Source organism: Aspergillus piperis (genome assembly GCF_003184755.1).
Source record: "Aspergillus piperis CBS 112811 unplaced genomic scaffold BO85scaffold_14, whole genome shotgun sequence".
In the NCBI taxonomy this organism is placed as follows: domain Eukaryota; kingdom Fungi; phylum Ascomycota; class Eurotiomycetes; order Eurotiales; family Aspergillaceae; genus Aspergillus; species Aspergillus piperis.
This window is the reverse complement of record NW_020291604.1, coordinates 813,541-831,789: the sequence shown is the minus strand read 5'-3', so window position 1 is coordinate 831,789 and position 18,249 is coordinate 813,541. Positions and strand designations below refer to the sequence as shown.

General features: G+C 49.0%; 6 protein-coding genes across 6 annotated transcripts; 3 read left to right on the top strand and 3 right to left on the bottom strand.

Moving 5' to 3' along the window:
- Nucleotides 1–164: 164 nt before the first annotated feature.
- BO85DRAFT_424903 (MDR family MFS transporter) lies at nt 165–2,272 on the bottom strand. Its single transcript, XM_025658060.1, has 6 exons — nt 2,034–2,272; nt 1,639–1,966; nt 1,517–1,588; nt 961–1,467; nt 740–900; nt 165–674 (listed from the first exon to the last, which is right to left on the bottom strand). Exons 1-6 carry the CDS (start codon nt 2,262–2,264, stop codon nt 270–272), a joined length of 1,704 nt encoding a protein of 567 aa, XP_025513895.1. The 5' UTR covers nt 2,265–2,272; the 3' UTR covers nt 165–269.
- Nucleotides 2,273–4,243: 1,971 nt separating this feature from the next.
- On the bottom strand, nt 4,244–7,493 carry BO85DRAFT_375768 (DUF4246 domain-containing protein; the record flags this gene model as incomplete). The annotated part of the gene is made up of 2 exons (XM_025656189.1): nt 4,244–6,297; nt 7,274–7,493. 2 exons carry the CDS (start codon nt 7,491–7,493, stop codon nt 4,244–4,246), a joined length of 2,274 nt encoding a protein of 757 aa, XP_025513894.1.
- A 1,046-nt stretch (nt 7,494–8,539) lies between these two features.
- Nucleotides 8,540–9,376, bottom strand: BO85DRAFT_461055 (uncharacterized protein; the record flags this gene model as incomplete). The annotated part of the gene is made up of 1 exon (XM_025661758.1): nt 8,540–9,376. The coding sequence occupies one exon, from the start codon at nt 9,374–9,376 to the stop codon at nt 8,540–8,542; it is 837 nt and encodes a 278-aa protein (XP_025513893.1).
- A 797-nt stretch (nt 9,377–10,173) lies between these two features.
- BO85DRAFT_470262 (glycoside hydrolase family 71 protein) lies at nt 10,174–13,324 on the top strand (the record flags this gene model as incomplete). The annotated part of the gene is made up of 3 exons (XM_025662386.1): nt 10,174–10,257; nt 10,308–11,919; nt 11,995–13,324. 3 exons carry the CDS (start codon nt 10,174–10,176, stop codon nt 13,281–13,283), a joined length of 2,985 nt encoding a protein of 994 aa, XP_025513892.1. The 3' UTR covers nt 13,284–13,324.
- Nucleotides 13,325–13,655: 331 nt separating this feature from the next.
- Nucleotides 13,656–15,726, top strand: BO85DRAFT_521787 (translation initiation factor eIF2B subunit gamma). The gene is made up of 2 exons (XM_025665220.1): nt 13,656–14,124; nt 14,212–15,726. The coding sequence occupies exons 1-2, from the start codon at nt 13,944–13,946 to the stop codon at nt 15,618–15,620; spliced, it is 1,590 nt and encodes a 529-aa protein (XP_025513891.1). The 5' UTR covers nt 13,656–13,943; the 3' UTR covers nt 15,621–15,726.
- A 286-nt stretch (nt 15,727–16,012) lies between these two features.
- BO85DRAFT_461052 (uncharacterized protein) lies at nt 16,013–17,963 on the top strand (the record flags this gene model as incomplete). Its single annotated transcript, XM_025661757.1, has 4 exons — nt 16,013–16,160; nt 16,224–16,322; nt 16,375–16,879; nt 16,934–17,963. 4 exons carry the CDS (start codon nt 16,013–16,015, stop codon nt 17,961–17,963), a joined length of 1,782 nt encoding a protein of 593 aa, XP_025513890.1.
- Nucleotides 17,964–18,249: the final 286 nt, after the last annotated feature.

Sequence of the window (18,249 nt, the reverse complement as noted above, 5' to 3'; positions counted from 1 at the left end):
TATGGCGATCATAATGACAATTCTATTACCTACACCACTAAAAGTCATACCTTTCGATGAGTCTACCTCCTAAAATCATTGGGCAAATCTGTCATCACCTTCCATTTATGTACAATAAGCAGCATACAATGGCAAGCATGAGATGAGATAATTATCATTAACACGAACCAGTCGCTAATCAAGCCAACTATGACTCTATGATATTCTAACGCAACACCGCAAAACCATGCAATGCAATCCCACCCATTCCACAGAATCCAAGAGCACTATTAAACCACTTCCTTAGCCTCCCCATCCAAATTCTTCTTCTCCTGCTCCTGCTTCCCCTGTTTGACATTCTTCCACCCCATGCCCCACACAAAGAAGAATTGAACCACACAAAGCGCCGCACACAGATAGAATACCTCATCAATCGCCTTCGAATACGCAACTAGCACCGACAGAAGATCCTTGGCTGGAACGACATCCCGGAATCCAGTAGCGCCCGCTGAGATGACAGTCTCGGGGTTGACGCTAGGTGCGTACTCGGGGATCTTCTTTCTCAGGCCTGCGGTAAGAAGGACCTCAGCGACGGCGAGGAAGATAGAGCCGCCGAAGGTTTGACTAAATGTGAGGATGGCCATTGCGGGGGAGATCTGAGCGGGGGTTACGGCGTTTTGGATGGCGACCATGGGCTGGCATCATCTGTTAGTTTGGGGGTTCCAGTAAGCGACGGATGTTGGGGTGGGGGTGAACGTACTACTTGAGTGGCAGCGCCACGTCCAAGACCTACTATGGCTTGGAAGCCGGCCCAATCTCGTGTCGAGGTGGTGGGGGAGAGCATTGACAGGAGACCGGTGCCGATGGAGGTCATGATTGAGCCAAAGATGGCCCATGGGAGATAGTATCCTAATCTGCCGGCTGGAGGGATGTTAGGGATCTGGGGTACAAAGGAATAAGGCGTAGATGCTGGCCACTTACTAAGGATACCCGAGAGCACTGCCATGACCAGCTGGCATAGAATATTCGGCAGTAAGTCAACACCGCTCATGAGGGCAGATTCTCCTCGTACGGACTGGAAGTAGATGGGTAGGTAGTATGCCATAACCATGGTCATTCCGAACATCATCGACATGGTCATGCAACTGCTCCAAACAATGCGCTGTTTCACTAACTGTCCCGGAATCATAGCATCATTACCCATGCGCCGCTCCCAGAGACCGAAGACGACGAACGTCGCAGCGGACCCGCAAAACAGACCGATAATGGTCGAACTCTTCCAGGGGTACCGACTGCCGCCCCATTGGAGAGCCAACAGCAGCTCAATAGCGGCGGGTGCGAACAGAACGAATCCGAAGAGGTCGAATTTCTTGAGAATCACCGATCGGAAGACTTCCGCAGCTCTGGGTTTGGCATGTGGTTCCGGAATGTTGGTGAAGATAAGAAGGATGCCGACCAGGGCACCAATCGGAAGATTAATGTAGAAGCCTGTTGTGGTCAGAAGTATCTCTAGAATTGGACGAGGAGTAACACTTACACCAACGCCATGTCGAATATGAGGTGAATGCACCGCCGATAAGCGGACCACACACTAGTCCCAGTTGAGAAACTACTCCAGTGTCAGCCTTTATATTTTGTAGCTGGGAGTGGAGTACTCACATCCCATCATGAATCCCATGAACATCGGTCGCTTATGCATAGGTAAGATGCTAGCCAAGATATTAAGCGCGCCGTTTACCATGCCCGAAGACCCCATTCCCGCCACAGCTCGTCCAACGATAAGCATCTTTGATGAGGTAGCGACACCGCAGATGAGAGAGCCGAGTTCGAAAAGCGAGAAGAAGCCGAGGAAGGTCCATTTCTGAACGAAGTTGCCGTAGAATTTGCCAGTAAGAGGCTGTAGCGATGCGCTCGCAATGGTGTATGCGCTACCGTACCAGGCGACATCATCAAGCGAATGGAACTGGTTCGTGATATGAGGAATAGCCTGAACTGTCAGTACTCTCGTATCGCACAACAAAATTTACATCGATTACTGTTATCAGTAGACTCACTGTAGACACAATAGACACATCTAATAACATCAAAAACACCACCAGCGTGACTGCCGTCATGACCATCAGCAGAGGGAGGCCTGTGAGCCACTTCTGCTCGTCGGGCTTTTCATCGGATTTTGGAACTGGCGCTTCTGCCGGTGGGGTGTGTACGTCTTCACGTAGACTCTTGTCGTCTATGGCGACAGATTGCGCCTGTAACGTCGCTTCACTATGTTTTGCGCTCTCCATGGTGTAGGAAGCTTAATTTCGATATTGTGAAGAAAAACATCTTTAGCGATGGGTAGCAGCTACCCAAGGAGATAAATACCATGCAGAACTTTCGGGCTTTTCGAAACTAAGATTCGGACTTAAGAACTGATGATTGCGACGACACGGCGAGTCGGTGCTTACGGCCTCCGCGGGCCCTTAGTAGAAGCTTCTATTAGAACGTGGACCACGGGAAAAGCAAACCGCCCCCGTTTGTTTGCAGCCCTAAGAGCTAACTTCACAGCCATTGTCACAGCATGACTGGCAGCGTGGTGGGGGCCATGAATCCTCCTATTGGCCAGACCGATGCCTGATCGGAGGGCGTACTCCATCCATCGTACATCGTACAAAATTCTTTGCTGGAGAAAAAGAAGAAAAAGTGTGGTCTGAGTAGTGTCTGTTCGCAGTGGGCCAACCACGGCCCTTGGCACCGGAGATAAGAGCAAAGAAATGGAAGCAACCCTGATTCACCTTGATCGGGTTCCGAGCGGGAATCCCCCCACTTTGCAACCGATGAGTCAATGACGATCAATAACTAAAACATTGATCTGATGGAACCCGAACCCACACGAGGCTCTCTCCTGGGGTGGTAGGCATATTAGCCCCCGTCTAGAATATCACTATGACACATAATCAACATTCGCATTGCATGTTGAAATGTGGCTGATGCGGTGAAACATAAAGACAGGCGCATACATGACACATGGCCTGACGTTTGTCACGGTGATGCCTTGCGAAGTAAATGGCCCCCAAAAACATGCAACATGCTGTTCCTGTCACGGCACCGCTGAAGCCACTTTCTATTGTCTTGCTAATTTTCCGTTGCTTCATTCCACGGTTCTGTGTGAGGAATCAACTGAAACGAGTCGAGGCCGGGGCTCTATCTCCCCGAATGCCGAGAAAGCTTGAATGTCCGCGGGACGGAAACGGAAAATTGGTCGGCGGCTGATGGGACTCCACGTATTTCCTCTCTGGACCTTTTAGATCTCCTATTCGAGGTTAAAACTACAATTGGCCTATGATTTAGGCAGGAAACGAAGATTTAGGTACATGACTTACTCGTTGGCTGTTCTCTTTCTATCACCGAAGTATATGACTCAGGCTGCAAGTACGGGCACGGTAGCGGCTACCATATAACGCCGGCTATTATAACGACCGCGGAATCAGAGGAAGCCGAATAAGCGCATTGACCATACCAATTAGAGGCAGGTAGAAAGGATCTGTGGTCTAGTCATTCTCAGCCAAGTCTTAGAGTGTGTTGATTTTTACGCGAAGCCAAAGGTCGGCCTTGGTAGACATAGCAGCGATCGCTATCGAGCAACGGGCCGTGTAGATGGCAAGCAGGTATAAGCAATCCCAATGCAAAGTTAAAGCGACCAACCATATTAGCAGCTATGGTCTCTGTATAAACTCTGTTGCTACTCATAGCCCTAGCAGGTGATCTGCAACCATCTCTTTTCAATGGTAAATAGACAAGCTTATCAATATTATCTATCAGGCCTGCGGGACGTTATAATTATATATAATACACTACAGGTGAATAACATCTGCTGGCAGGATAGTAGCAGTTGCGGCATTTGCGAATAAATCCTTGGCGTCGCCTATTACTTGTAAATTGAAATATACTCTACATAAGTAGTATGGCTTTAAGCGAGCAAAGCACGCATCGTGACTTAGATCTTATCTTATTTCGGGGTTGAAAAATTTTATTCGGCTAACATGTTCACGGCCATCGTCAGTGAAAAGTTGAGATTACGAGTTTTCCGGAAATTGTACTCGGCATCAAGTCGCTGTTTAATCGATACTAAATTTACAAGTGTATATCGCGCAGTATTTCCGCGTCCGGTAGAAAGTATGTCACATCCAATTTAATGAAGGAGAGCAAATGCCCATAATTTACGAACAACCCTCTCCAAGTATAAGTGAGCTATCAAACCTTGAATATATCCCTACACAGCCGCTCAGCGATATTCTAAATCATACCAAAATGAATAGTTTTGAAACATCGACTTCTGGGCTTCATGGGCACTCTCCCTCTCTGCTTCCGACCTTTTCTTGTACGCCAAGGCCTCGGACAAATCCATTGGCCAGGATCCTGTTTCATTCATTACCATATCAATCAATTCTTTGGGAAGGGTCGATAACAAGGTCGAATCCTCTAGAACGGCGTTGCGCCACCAGTCATGCTGTTGAGGGGGTACGTTTCGAGTCGAGCAGATCCGATAATGGGGATCAACCAACCACAAGACGACGCACCGTTGATGTCCTGGGCGACTTGGGTCAAGAAGAGAGAAAGAATGCTTCTTATAACGCAAGGTATTAGACCAAGCAAGAAGTCGACCGCTAGTGACTGCGACCGAGCCCAGTGTTTGAAGATTCGGAGCCTTTGGCTCCTCGCCAACTGCCGGGCAAGGAGGTGTACCGTAAAGTTTGTAGATGCACAAGGGATCCGGTTGGTGACTTTGCAGACTCAAGTTATCATTCTGTTGATATGAAATGCGGGATTCGGTGATATTCTCCGAGCTATAGCAGAACTGGGCAGTGGCGACAATATGTTCGTTGAGCATGCCGTCTAAATGGAAATCTTGATCCCCTGGATAATGGGGTTCATTCGTTGTCAGGTCAATACTGAAGGCCCGCACAATTACCTGCAGGCCCTGTTGCCGAAACTCATCTTCCAAGGACACCGAGTAGTATTCATGATCGTAAGTCATCTCATACTCACCTTCCCACTCCCACGGACCGAAGATTGGCTTGGCGGTTTTACCCGCTTTCCAGTCTTCATACGTATAGGAGATGCCTGGCTCGGGGTATGAGAACCGATGAAGTCGTCTCCACTTCGCCCTTACTATCCTCTCGACGCTTTGGGGAGATTCCCACATCTCTGGTGTCATGTAACCCAGAAGGTCTTGGGTCTCTGGTGGATCGTCGGGCTTTGGTGGGAAAACGCGATATTTCGGATCCACATCTGGTAGCCGAAGATAGTCTTCGACCTTGTCACAATGGCATTCCCAGTCTTCTGACGCCCAGTCGAATCGAGTTATCTTTTGATACGGCACAACTGGCAGTAGGTCCTCCGGCGGGTATTCTGCCCATGGGGGTACTTCACTATTGGAGACACCATATGTATAGATCCGCCGTGGCCTGCGACCTTGAAACCCTTTTACCAGAACGTCATTCCAGGGAGCTATAGCTAGGGAGATAAGCTTTTCAATGGAAGCGTATGCCCTCGTGTTATTTGGGTGGAGGTTATTGATGTACGATGTTATCCGTACCGCCGTTCCCGAAGACTCGGCGAATTCAACGTCGCAAGGTAGCCATTGATAGCAAGAGGAGAATTGTCGGCACTTTTCTTCATCGCTGGAGTGATGGAAAACTTGGGGAAAAGGTCCAAGTTTAGTCAGAGGATGATCTGGCACTGGTGCCGTCTGTCCCCGGTCGGAGGGAGGATACAGATTAGAAGTCCCTTCAAGAGTAACCTGACCACCATGACTGAGAACTGTTGTCCGACCATAGATGAGCATATGAAGTGACGGGTCTACCAAGTCATGAGTGCTACAGTTGGGCAGTTGACTAAATGCGTCCAGAAGTTGACGCACAAGGGACCCTGTCACGGCCCGATCGACTTTACATACTCCAGAGTCGGAATTGAGAACAACAACATGACCGGTATCACGAAGTGCTCTGGCCTTATCCTGTAGCTCCGCAACGCACCAGAGCCATGTTCTCGTAGTAATCAGGCCCATGTCAACATCCTGATCCATATCGGAGCTATGGTCTGCGCAAAAGGCTCCCTGTGCACGCCATTTAGCGAGCGTATGTTTATCGAAAACTCCTTGGTCCCAATTTTCAATATCGGTAATGCGCTCCATGAGACGCAACATATGAACCTCAGGTGCGGTCAGTCTAAAAGGTTGCCTTTCGCTATCCTCCCATGCCCCGTGAGTAAAGCGCTGGCCGATCTCGAACTCATACTCCAGGGGAATCCCGTCGAAGCCCGGAACTCGAAGTGGGCCTGATCCACTGTTATCAAAGTGCAACGGGGAATCCATTTCGCTATCCAGGTTTGCCCAAGACAAGTTCATTGATGGGTAAAGATTGTTGTTGGGGAAGGAACAGCTCCGTAGGCTTATTTCCAGTTAGTTAGCTGGATTCGGAAACGACCGACGGCATGAACAGGTGTTTTAAGCATGCGCCGCTGCGATGGAGTCTCGGGGTTGTTTACGGAAGCCCTGTTTCGGCCGGGGTTGCAGCCGCGCCGGACAGATAACACTCGATCTTGAACACCCGCTAAATTGGACTAGTGGTAAGTTGGTATTAACTCGCTAGTCTTGATGCAGGCAATAACATATTGGATGTGCGGCTATAATACGGGTAAATATTGTTATCTTTCGTTGATAGCTACCTAACAATGAAAAAAGCCATTGGCAATTTTAGTTTTCATAAAGCGGTGGAAAAGTTAATTCAAATAATTCAACTCAAACAAGCTTGGATAGTCAATAGCACCATATAGTCGATAAAGCAGTAAGCTAATGAAGATGGTCGCACTTTGGAATACTAATCTTTCTGATCGACCACTGTTCACCCCCATTGCTTTCTCCAATCTAACAAAGACAAGTCCCTCCGCCATCACTAGTTCCCCTGGTGATTATGATGACTACCATGTCTATGGGCATCTAAGTGCCGCCTAATAGCGGCACTACTGGTGTTCTGAAAGGATTGAAGGGATCAGTCAGCTTCAATAAACGTATATCATATATTGCATAGTAGTGAGAGGGCTTTCATCAGTAGAAGAACTTGCGGCGCTACGACTGCCACGAGGTGACTTACCATGTAAGATGCAGTTGACGCTATCGTTGGAGAATGCATGGAGGATGAGGGCACTGGTGAAGGCCAAACATGGTGGGACGAGCTGTTTCCCTGCCTGCAGACACCGTAGGAGAAATTTGGGTTTGCTGCTGTGGCTACCGGATAGTGGCGAAAAAGCTCACACTGACCACCACTGGTAAATAGCCAGGCTTCGCATGCGGAAATGGACGAGCATTTAATGCCACAGTCCGCTGCATCAGTATAGTTGGAGCCGAACGTCAGAGCGGCACCACTAAAGAATGCAATGGTATCGTGAGAGATATGGTCCACGCAAGATGTGCTTGCAGCGATCGTTGCAGTCATAGCAAGTAGGCCCACGACGGTAGACTGAGATATGAACATTGTGTAACACGAGAGGTAGTTAACACCGGGTAATTAATACACAGAGCATTGCCTCTTTATCTAGTTTCTTTATATAACTCGAGCACAAGGGTCATCGGCCCAAGACGCACATACGGATGATTCAGTCATGGTGGGTTATCTTAGCAGGAACCTATGGCTTGTTCTAGGTACTGCCGTCGTATTTTGGCATCCCTGGAAGGTAATCAATTAGGACATAGTGGCTGACCTCATTCGGCATGAAGCGTGTTCCCCTCTCAGAGTGCGCCGGCACGATGCCCTTTCTAGGAATACTAGTAGCCCATCTAGTCCGCGCCTCACAATTTCCTTTTTAGGCAGAACCTCCGTGTTGATAGGTGTAGGAGTGGGCCGCTATACTGCATCCGCTTCAACGAAGATACTCGACTAGATAAGACTGCTACTCCCAGGGTCTCATTTCCGATCTACCAAGCCTTTTGTGCTTTTAAAGCTTTATAAGCCTTCGGAGTACCGACGCACTAGCGCCCCCGTCGCTCTTCCAACTTAATGGGTAGGGTGTTCAGGGATTGGGATTCTTTTTCGCCGAAGATACTCCGCGGTAATTTATATCGTTATTTCCATGCCATCTGGTTCCGGGATATTGAGCTAAGAGTAGTTCTCAGCACTAACAGCAGCCCAGCCATTTCATACTTCTACACCCCTTGATCTAGTATTATTGAAAGCTATCCTTGTGTATAGGAGTTAATCTATTACGCTACACTATCTATGCAGGGGCAACCTGAGGGTCGACTTCACTTGACAGAATTCCTATGCTATCCGCTGTTTAGGAGTGATAGCTCAGGTAGCCTTATCATCTCTGTCAATCTGCCTATCTAGATTGCTGTTCTGTCAAATGGCTCAGATGTTAATACGTGGCAACTTGAAGCTGGAGCTGGATTATAGAATTCACATTAAACTAAACCGGCACGATTGACTTGTAGAGTAGCGACATGGAGAAGAAGCCAGGACGACAAAGAACATGAAACACTTCAGGACGAATGTGAATTCCGCGAACCTTCGAGCTTTAACGTCTAAGAACAGCCTGCTTCGAGCGACGATACCACACGCTGATACACATTCACGATGTTTCGATGAATTTTGTAAACGCGTTCGCTAGGTTCAGTGCGGGCAAACTCGAGAAATTCTTCGTAATGATCCATCAGTTTCGTCCTGTCCCCGTTCGATAACCGCAACGCCATTTCTGCATAATCAAGATCGGTGTAAACTATTTTCAATTCCGGTGACACAGTCCTGTCAACATCCAATTCTCGCTGGGTGGTCAGCGTCAGCTGTTCGAGCCATGGGTAATCTTTTTCAAAAGCCAGCGCCTTTCCACCCCGAAGCTCCCCATTAAGGACAACCATCTCACTGAGCCTGACGGATTGCGCCCATTTCAAAGCCACCACTGCCTTGTCCACGAGATTGGCAGATGGTACAACTGCTCGAGCCGTTTGTATTTTATCCACGACCTTGTCAACCACGTTGGCGAATCCATCTGGCGCATCCTTGATTATTTGGTCGGCCTGTAAGTTTTTGCTATTATAATTCCAATATGTGTCGATCTCCTCAGCAGTTGCATATACATCTGGGCTTGTAGAAGCCCCAATTGCAGTGGGTGTGAGATATCTTCCAGAATTTGGGCTGATGATCGTTTTTATAAAGCCCTCTAACGTACAACCTTTACCGATGCATTTGCCTCCAATTGTGGCCTCATATGCTACCCCATCTTCCACAGCTCGGGCTGCAGCTGCGGCATCGATCTGATAGGCATAGTAGAAGAAAAGAGCTTCAAAAGGACCGGTCAATTTTGAACATTGTGCAAGATCAATGGAAAGAACCAGGATGAAGATAAGCAGGACCGGTTTCATGGTGGATAAATGCTCGAAAGGAGGTTGTTCGAAGTCGGTTTGAAAGAAAAAATAGAAAGGTAGGTCTTGGTGATAGTTCAAGGCAGAACTTAGACCAGCATGGGAATATGAACATCATGGATTTGCTAGTATCTTTATAGATCTTCCACCAAGGCCTCTTCCACAATCAGCATGGTAATTTAATCAAACATTCGAGGCCTTACCGTTCACCATGGCGTCTAACCGATTAACGCCGGCCACTACTAGTCAATGTAACCTCATTAAATGCAATTAAAGTAAATAGCCTGTTGATGGTGGATACCAATCTTTTCGGAGGATGACTACTAGCGTTGGTGTCACAGATAAGAGTATAGGGATTATTGAACAAGCGCCTTCGATACTACCCGGGTAAGAAATTCTGCGAGCTGACATATTGTCGTTCCATATTAATCCCTCATGTAGCTAAGGAGAAGCTCAGCTAGTATACGCTAGCTAGAAACCAAAGGATAGGACTGATAATGGGATGACTTTTCCTTTTGTTTGAGACTGGACCACACCTGATGGGCCTTGTCTATCTATAAATAAATGTCCATATGCTCTGGCCTACCCCAAGCACTGGCACAGTCACTCATTCTCACTTACGCTCACTTCTTTAACAGTATCTAATCATTCGTTCGAACCTTGACCTCACTCATTTTTTTTATCATTTCTATTGACTTCGGTCTTCCATTCCTTCGCTTCGGACAGGTCTTCCTTCTCTCAGACTCTTGATTTTTTATTTGCCCACAGGTTAGCTCTATAAGCGCATACCTATTATGATGCGGCCCTTTCTTCCGGCAATTTTATGTCTCGTGCTTTGGTCACTTGAGGTCCATTCACGGGCAGTCTTTGCCCATTTTATGGTATGTCCTTTGATATTGCATAACAGATCTGGACTAACAGCTCCGATAAGGTCTCCAATACCCTCGGCTATACGGTCGATGATTGGCAAAATGAGATGCTCCTTGCTTTGGACGCAAACATCGACGCATTTGCGATGAACATCGCTGTAGGAGATGCTACCAATACACAATCTTTGGAGAACGCTTTCTCAGCTGCTGTGAACACTGGATTCTCCCTTTTCTTTTCCTTTGATTATGCAGGGAATGGGGCATGGGCCAAAGACGACGTCCTGGACATGCTAGAGACTTACGTATCGGCGAAAGCATATTGGCGATATGACTCGAAGCCCTTTGTCTCTACATTTGAAGGTCCTGATAATGCAGACGACTGGGTCGATATCAAAGAAAAGACCGGGTGCTATTTCATTCCTGACTGGTCCTCTGTAGGGGCTGAAGTCGCCGTGAGCCTTGGAGATGGGGTGGCCGATGGCTTGTTCAGCTGGGCGGCATGGCCGTACGGCCCAAGTGATATGAATACCTATGTGGACGCCTCTTATATCGACTTTCTGGATGGTAAACCATACATGATGCCGGTCTCGCCCTGGTTCTTTACCAACATGCCTGGATACAGCAAGAACTGGTTGTGGCGGGGTGATGATATCTGGTATGACCGCTGGGTCCAGGCTATGTTTCTGGCCCCCGAGTTCATCGAAATCATCTCCTGGAACGATTTCGGTGAATCACACTACATCGGCCCCACTCTGGACGCTGACTCCTCGCTTGCTGAGTCGACTTATACAGCTTTCGGAACAGGCCAGGCCCCGTATAACTATGCATTGAACATGCCACACGACGGTTGGCGAGCGTTCCTTCCCTGGCTCGCTGATACTTATAAGAACAACATCTCGACAATCACGCAGGAAGGTGTTCAGGCATGGTACCGATTGAATGTCCGGGGAAGCTGCACATCAGATGGCGGGACGACTGGTAATACTGTGAGCCAACTGCAACTAGAATACTGGCCATACGAGATCCCACAAGATCGGATATTCTTCTCTGCTCTGTTAGTCTCTTCAGCAGATATCTCAGTGACAGTCGGGGGTATAGACCTAGGTGCGTCGTGGAATAGTACCCCCAGTGGAGGGACGGGCATCTACCACGGCAGCGTGGAATTTTCGGTGCAGGCAGGAAGCGTCGAGGTGGCTATCACTCGAGGCGGCGATACAATTGCAAGCTTCACTGGCGAGGACATTGTCACAGGTTGTGCTGCATCAAGTGAAATTGAGAATTGGAACGCTTGGGTAGGCAGCGCCATGTCGGCCACCACGATTTCAGCCACCCCGACCTATTCTCTCGCAGACGAGGTGTGCATCCGCGGCTGGGGGGTAGGCAACTTCAACGGCCTTTGCTCCTTTGCTTGTGAGCTAGGATACTGCCCTGTTGGGGCCTGTCTGTGTCAGGAAATGGGCCCTCAGGCGAAATTGCCTAAGAGTCTGGGAGTGATTGGCTACCCTGCCGCCGGAATGACGGAGGACTACTCGGGTCTCTGTGCCTTCTCTTGCAACTACGGGTACTGCCCTTCGTCTGCCTGCACCACTACCGAAGTGGCTCTTGCTACGTCTACTGTGTCACCTTTCACGCCCAACACTTGTACTTCTGGAGAAGGAACCGGTGACTTGACAGGTTTGTGCAGTTATGCCTGCGCCTATGGTTACTGTCCCATCCATAACTGCACCTGTACCGTAACGGGTCCCTTAGACGTGCCGCCTACTGCAAACACTAGCATATATGGTTACACCATGGATGCCTATACTGACAGTGGCCTATGTGACTTTGCCTGCGAGCGAGGCTACTGTCCATCGCCCGTATGTTCGGAAAGCGTTGCTGGTAACGGCACGGATCTAGTGTGCACAAATGATGATCCTGACTCGGATTGTGCCGATGACGTCGAAATGTGCGACTACACCCTCACTTTCGACAGCTTTGCGAGCCTGAAGTCTTCTCTAAGCTCCATAGAAGACTATTGTGTCAATTATTATGCTCTTGGTGTCCTTTCCGACATGCTCAACAATACGATGACCAATTACACGGACATCATCTCAAACTATGGCGGCAAATTCACTGAGTACCAGGAGTACATCCGCGAGGAGGTTCCTGGAGAGTTGGAGGATTACATGAATCCTGGGGGTGTTGGAAATGCCTTCTTCACGTGCACCTTTGCCCAAGATGGCGTGAACGCTTCTACAACCACATGCCCGTTTGACGTGGAGCAGCTTTACAACGACTATGAAATTTACTACGACCTCATCAACGCTACTGCCTTCTGGGCCAACCTCACAGCCACCACCGGAATCCAAAAGGACTGGGTACAATTCGGGGACAAAGATGTCGGATCAAGTTGCGGCGTAGGATCTGGCAAGACATGCCAGCCTGACAAGGGTGTGCTGAAGGGTTACCCTCTACCGGCTGATAACATCACCGTGACCAACCCACAGACGATCATCGAGGATGCACTTCCAGGAATCTATAATTTGACCGAGACAATATACCTGACCCAGATACTGTCGGCCACTGGTGCATATGGAGGAAGCATGAACGATGTGCTTCTCACCATCTCGACCGTCGTCTTCACACTGGCTCAAGCGGTCGCAAACATGGGCCAGGTGGTTGAAGTCGCGGATAAGGCCTCGGAAGAGAAAAAGAAGGCGATGATTGAGGAGATTATCTTTGGCGTCCTGATGGTTGTCCCTTTCCTTGGCGAAATCAGGCTGATTTCGGACGGTTTGGAACAATTGGCCGATATGATGTCGCTCATCGGAGATGCAGGCGCATTGGGCAGTACGATCTATGGCGTTGCCACCGACCCAGATTCAGCAATCTTGGATATATTCGAAATTGCCCTGATGGGCGGTTATCGGACCCCGGAAGAGTTTGAAGAAGCTGCCAATGCCCGTCGCGCGCTGACTGATGATGAAATAAGTAGCCTGGGCTCGGACTGGAAATCGTGTAGCGATGACCTCTCTGATGTGAGGTCGGTGTGTTACTGAAATACCTGATGCAAGATAGCCTTGCACACTCTTGGTTTCCCTTCATAGGACATGTGTTATTACTATGTCAAATATGTATTATAAGAGCAGAAGATGGACGATTATAACGGTCTCGTACAAGCTGCTAATGGTTTCGGTGAAATGTAGACGCTTGAAATCTGTGTAGAGATCAGGCTATCTGCGTGCTTCACATTAGGGGTGCACCTGATACTGGTGTCATGGTATGATGAATAATATCTCAGAACGGAAATTTAAGACAGAAGTAGAATTGAAGCTGGAGACCATAGTTGATGAACCGTGCACGGGATCCACAAACCTAATGTCGGGCCCTCCCGATCCTGACTCATTCCGCTATCAGCACGTGACCATCCCCGAACTCAGCTCCCATTTACGGCATCAGTCGGTTCGCGACGGACCACGTCGAGCAATGCCCGGTTGTATAGCCCCAGTGCCTAGTCGGAACGCGTTATCAGAGTGGCCTGGTGCTACCTAGCATTTGACCCAACAGACAGGTGCATATCCAGAGCGCAGTCGCGTTCCAGGTATCGAAACCCCCACGATCTCATTACTGCGGCGCGGGGTCAACCAAGTGATCGAGTGATCTGTCTCGAAGGCGCTTCATACGCAGTCTGCTCCCTCGAGGCTTATCGTCTCGAAACCATGCCATCTTCGGCTCCGGTGCCCTCGACGGGCTTTCAGGCCCTCATTCTATGCGGCCCCGGCGTCTCTCTCAACACCTTCACATCGAACCCGGAGGAGTACCCGAAGAGTCTCATTCCTATAGCAAATAGGCCCATGGTGTTCTATCCAATCGACTTTTGCAAACGATCAGGCATTACAGGTACGTTCGCGTTTAACTAATAACATGTCCTCCAGTCTTCACTCGGAGATCTTTCAATGACTAACTTTGCGGCTCGTCTCGTATTAGACATCACATTAATTACGCCCCCATCCTCCCTCGCCCCCCTTCAAGCTGCGCTAAAGCAAAACCCGCATCTCACATCGCTTCCTGCCCCCTCCGTGTCCGTCGTGGCCCCGAAAGACCTCGAAATGACCATGGGAACGGCCGAACTACTCCGTCTTCCGGAAGTTCAAGAATGCATCAAGACAGACTTCCTACTTCTTCCGTGCGACCTTATATGTGACATCCCAGGTGAATCTATACTAGAGGCGTGGTTGGTCACTCAGGGAGCTCTGGGAGGGAACCCTGATGGCCCGGGTGGGGAGCAAGGTGGCCGTCGCGGCGGGCTTGCCGTATATTATCAGACAGTAGGTCGTGAGGAGAGTGTAAAGGGTGAGGCCACCGACTTTGTGGCTGTTGCGCCTCTAGGGCAGGATGAAGCTCCGGTAGTATCACATCTCGTTGACGGACCATCAGCCTTGCGCTTTGGTCTATCAAAATTACTCATGTCAATGCCTATGGATACTGTGAAAGAGAGGATGGAACAGGAAAAGGGCTTTCTTGTGCGCCATGCATTAGTTCAGAAGTATGCGCAGGTCAAGATGCTGACTAGTTACCGCGATGCGCATCTCTACGTCTTTCCGTATTGGGTCAAGGATCTAGCTCGCCACCAGGAGAAGCTGGAATCAGTGAGTGAGGATCTTATCGGCTATTGGGCCAAGTCGGGGTGGCAAAATGGTCTAGGGGAGAAGCTGGGCATGAATAAGATCTTCCATGACCAGAGTCAGCACGACAACAAAAGTCACGACGGCGATTTAGTGGAGGATGAGATTGACCTCAACAACATAAGTTCTACAAAGGTCGGAAGTGCAGCTTCACACTCTGTGGAACATCCTCAAATACTTGCTTATGTCCAACAAGGATCGACACCATTTGTCCGACGAGTGGACAGTTCGGCTATCCTTCTGTCAACATCACTTCGGCTGGCCAAGTTGGAATCGATTGAGGAAGTTGGTCGTCAGGCAGCATCGCCTTTTGCGCATAACCAGAAGGTTGCCCATCCGGAGGGCGTAGCCCAACGGTGCACGGTTACCAAGAGTGACTGTTTGCTTGCTGAGAATGTAACCGTGGAGCCAACATGTGTCATCAAGGAGAGTGTTATCGGGCCCAACTGCCATATTTCTAGTGGCGCACGGCTCACTCGCTGCGTGGTGATGGACGGAGCAGTAGTTGAGTCCCGGGCTCAATTGACGGGTTGTCTCATTGGCCGACGAGCTAGGATTGGTCGTGAATCCGTCCTCAAGGACTGTGAAGTGCAGGATGCCAACGTCGTTCCGGAGGAAACGGATGCTAAGAATGAGAAGTTCATGGTATTCGAAGGTCTGGATGATGAGGGAGATGAGGGAATGGATGATATGGAGGATTTCGACGATTGAGTGTGTTGAAGAGTTCCGTGACGACTGATTCGATACATATTTCACATACCCCTGCTTATGTCTTGATGAGATAGACGAATGACATTGAAAAGTTACGTCCCTAGTGAACGGTGGTCCTTTTTTGGCCAATAATGCAACTATTATACCTGCGGAGTCTAGTACCTTTGTAGTGTCTGACAGTCGAAAGCCGGCCCAGTTCGCCCTTCTCCGATTCCGGCCTAACTTCGTATTCAGCCTAATCCCGCTTGGTTACAACAGGTTAGAATATACTCCATGATGACCACACGTGATCAACCATTTATAATCTTGGCTTTGAGATAAACTCATGAATCCTTCAACGATCTTCCGCCCACTATGGTATTTGATACTGGCATCCATACTATTCACAATAAATGCTAGCGTCCCTATTGGATGCACCTCCATTCGAGCTCATGGAGCGTTCCACACTTGACCGTGATCTTCTACCCTTCAACGTTAATATGTCTTCCGATATTCCATTATCCACTGGTGTAGTGGAAACGGAGGAAGAAACCGATCATAGTACAGCTACGCGCTCGTCAGACGTGTAGCCAACGCGACAGCTAACATGGCCCGGTTCTGCAGGCGAGATCACTCGTATCTACCCCGGAGCGGACCTCATTCCCTTGAACATCTTCCCATCATCTCTTCCACCACGGCTCGTGAGGCGGGCTCTGTCTTATCGTAAGGTTCTATATTGCGTGGAGCCGTCGATAAAATGCTCATTCATCTATAGGATTCGCCATCATGACGCCTCGTGTACTTCCGTCGCGCAATGTGTCCAATCCATATCTCCAATACTGGTTTCCTATGTCACTGAACGATCAGGCGACATTCAAGGCCATAGTACTGTCTTCCCTATCGCACGAGAGGATCAATGGCCTGATCTCGGCCAACATGGCTAGCCTGACATCGACAAAAGAGGTCGTACCATATTTGAAACAATACTACTTGGACACGATCACTTCGATAAATGAAGCACTACACGATCCTGTTCGAGCAACTGCTGATGCGACCATCCTGGCAGTCTTGATGATGGTCGAAAAGCCATTGCTTCATGATGGCAACCAGTGGTCCAAGCAGTCTCCATTCCAGGCCCCGCTGCAAGGATTACAATGGTTGGATGTCCACAGTGCCAGAGAACCCAATCAGTTGCATCAAATGGGTCTTCACAGAATAATATCCTTAAGGGGTGGCCTTGCTCAAGTTACAACGCCTGGTCTCGCAGCTGCAGCATTCTAGTAAGCAACATTCCCCAAACCGGATCCAGGATCAGAAACTCACATTTTCCTTAGCCGGGTACTAGTAAACTCTACACTACTACTTTCTCCTCCGCCACTTCCGTTCGTCGCACTATCTGGTGAAAGCGAATTCGAGATAGAAAAACACTTTCTTCTTGGCATCACTAACACAGCTAATTGCTTAACGCTCCTCGACACAATCGATCTTGATCCGGAACTCCGCAAAGTTATGCAGGAACTGAAAGTCTACACAGCAACAATTGACGACTACGTTTCCGGACGTAGTTCGTCATACAGACCCCAGGCAATTTGCGACCAGCGCAATCTAGCTCAGCATCATCTGATGAGCATAGGGACGATTACTGGCACAGGACTTGGAGCTATATCAGAAGTCTGCCGACTGGCGACAATTATTTACAGTATTGGAGTGACATTCCCGCTTTCTGGCGTCCGAGCCCCTTTTGAAACACTGGCGAAGGCATTACAATCAGAGTTGGATACTAATAAGCTTCTCGACACCTGGCCAGTCCTGGAACATGGCGATATCCTGTTTCTGTGGATCCTCATGATGGGCGGTATAGCAGCTGGGAATGGACCAGGCAGACACTGGTTCATCGAGGGCTTGGCTGAGGTTATGTATGTCTCAGATAACGTGCAGTGGAGCTGCGTGAAAGAAAAGCTGCGGATGATACTCTGGCTAGATATTGCTTGTGAGATGGCCGGGAAGGAGGTCTGGGGTGAAGCCCACGTTCTGCTGCAGAGCCGAGCGCAGAGGACAAAATCAGTCCCTTTCCCTTCACCCACATCAAACCAGAAGTTGAAGGCACCTTGTGGCCATTGCCGATCAAAGAAGATTAAGTGTGATAAGGATGACCCTTGTCAGAACTGTGTCAAAAATGGGTTGAGCTGCGGCTCAGCTGGAGCCAGTGCGGCTTTCCAAGCAAGGGTGCACGTGTTCTCCATGCGACAGAAGCCGTGCGACATGTGTCGACGACGGAGGGTGCGATGTGATAAGGGGAAGCCGTGCCAGCGCTGCAAAGACGGTGGCTTTAGATGTGTCTACAGAGAATATTTACGAAGTTGAAGCTGCGGAACTGAAACCCCCCCAAGCCGGTTACTGACCATAACCGCTACCAGAAGTGATCAAGAACCGTCACTCACACTTGGTCGACTTGGATTTAATCAATGCGAAGGCAAAAGGACTACTGGAACAATATTGTTGGCTTCGTGCTCTAGACGACGGTCTCGTCATACAAGTCTTGAAAGATGCAATAAGTGCGCCATGATCATTGAACTCTATGATGAATAAAACACAGCCAACCACCGCCGAATCATTTAAGAAACCCCACCTTAACCCTCATTTAACTGCC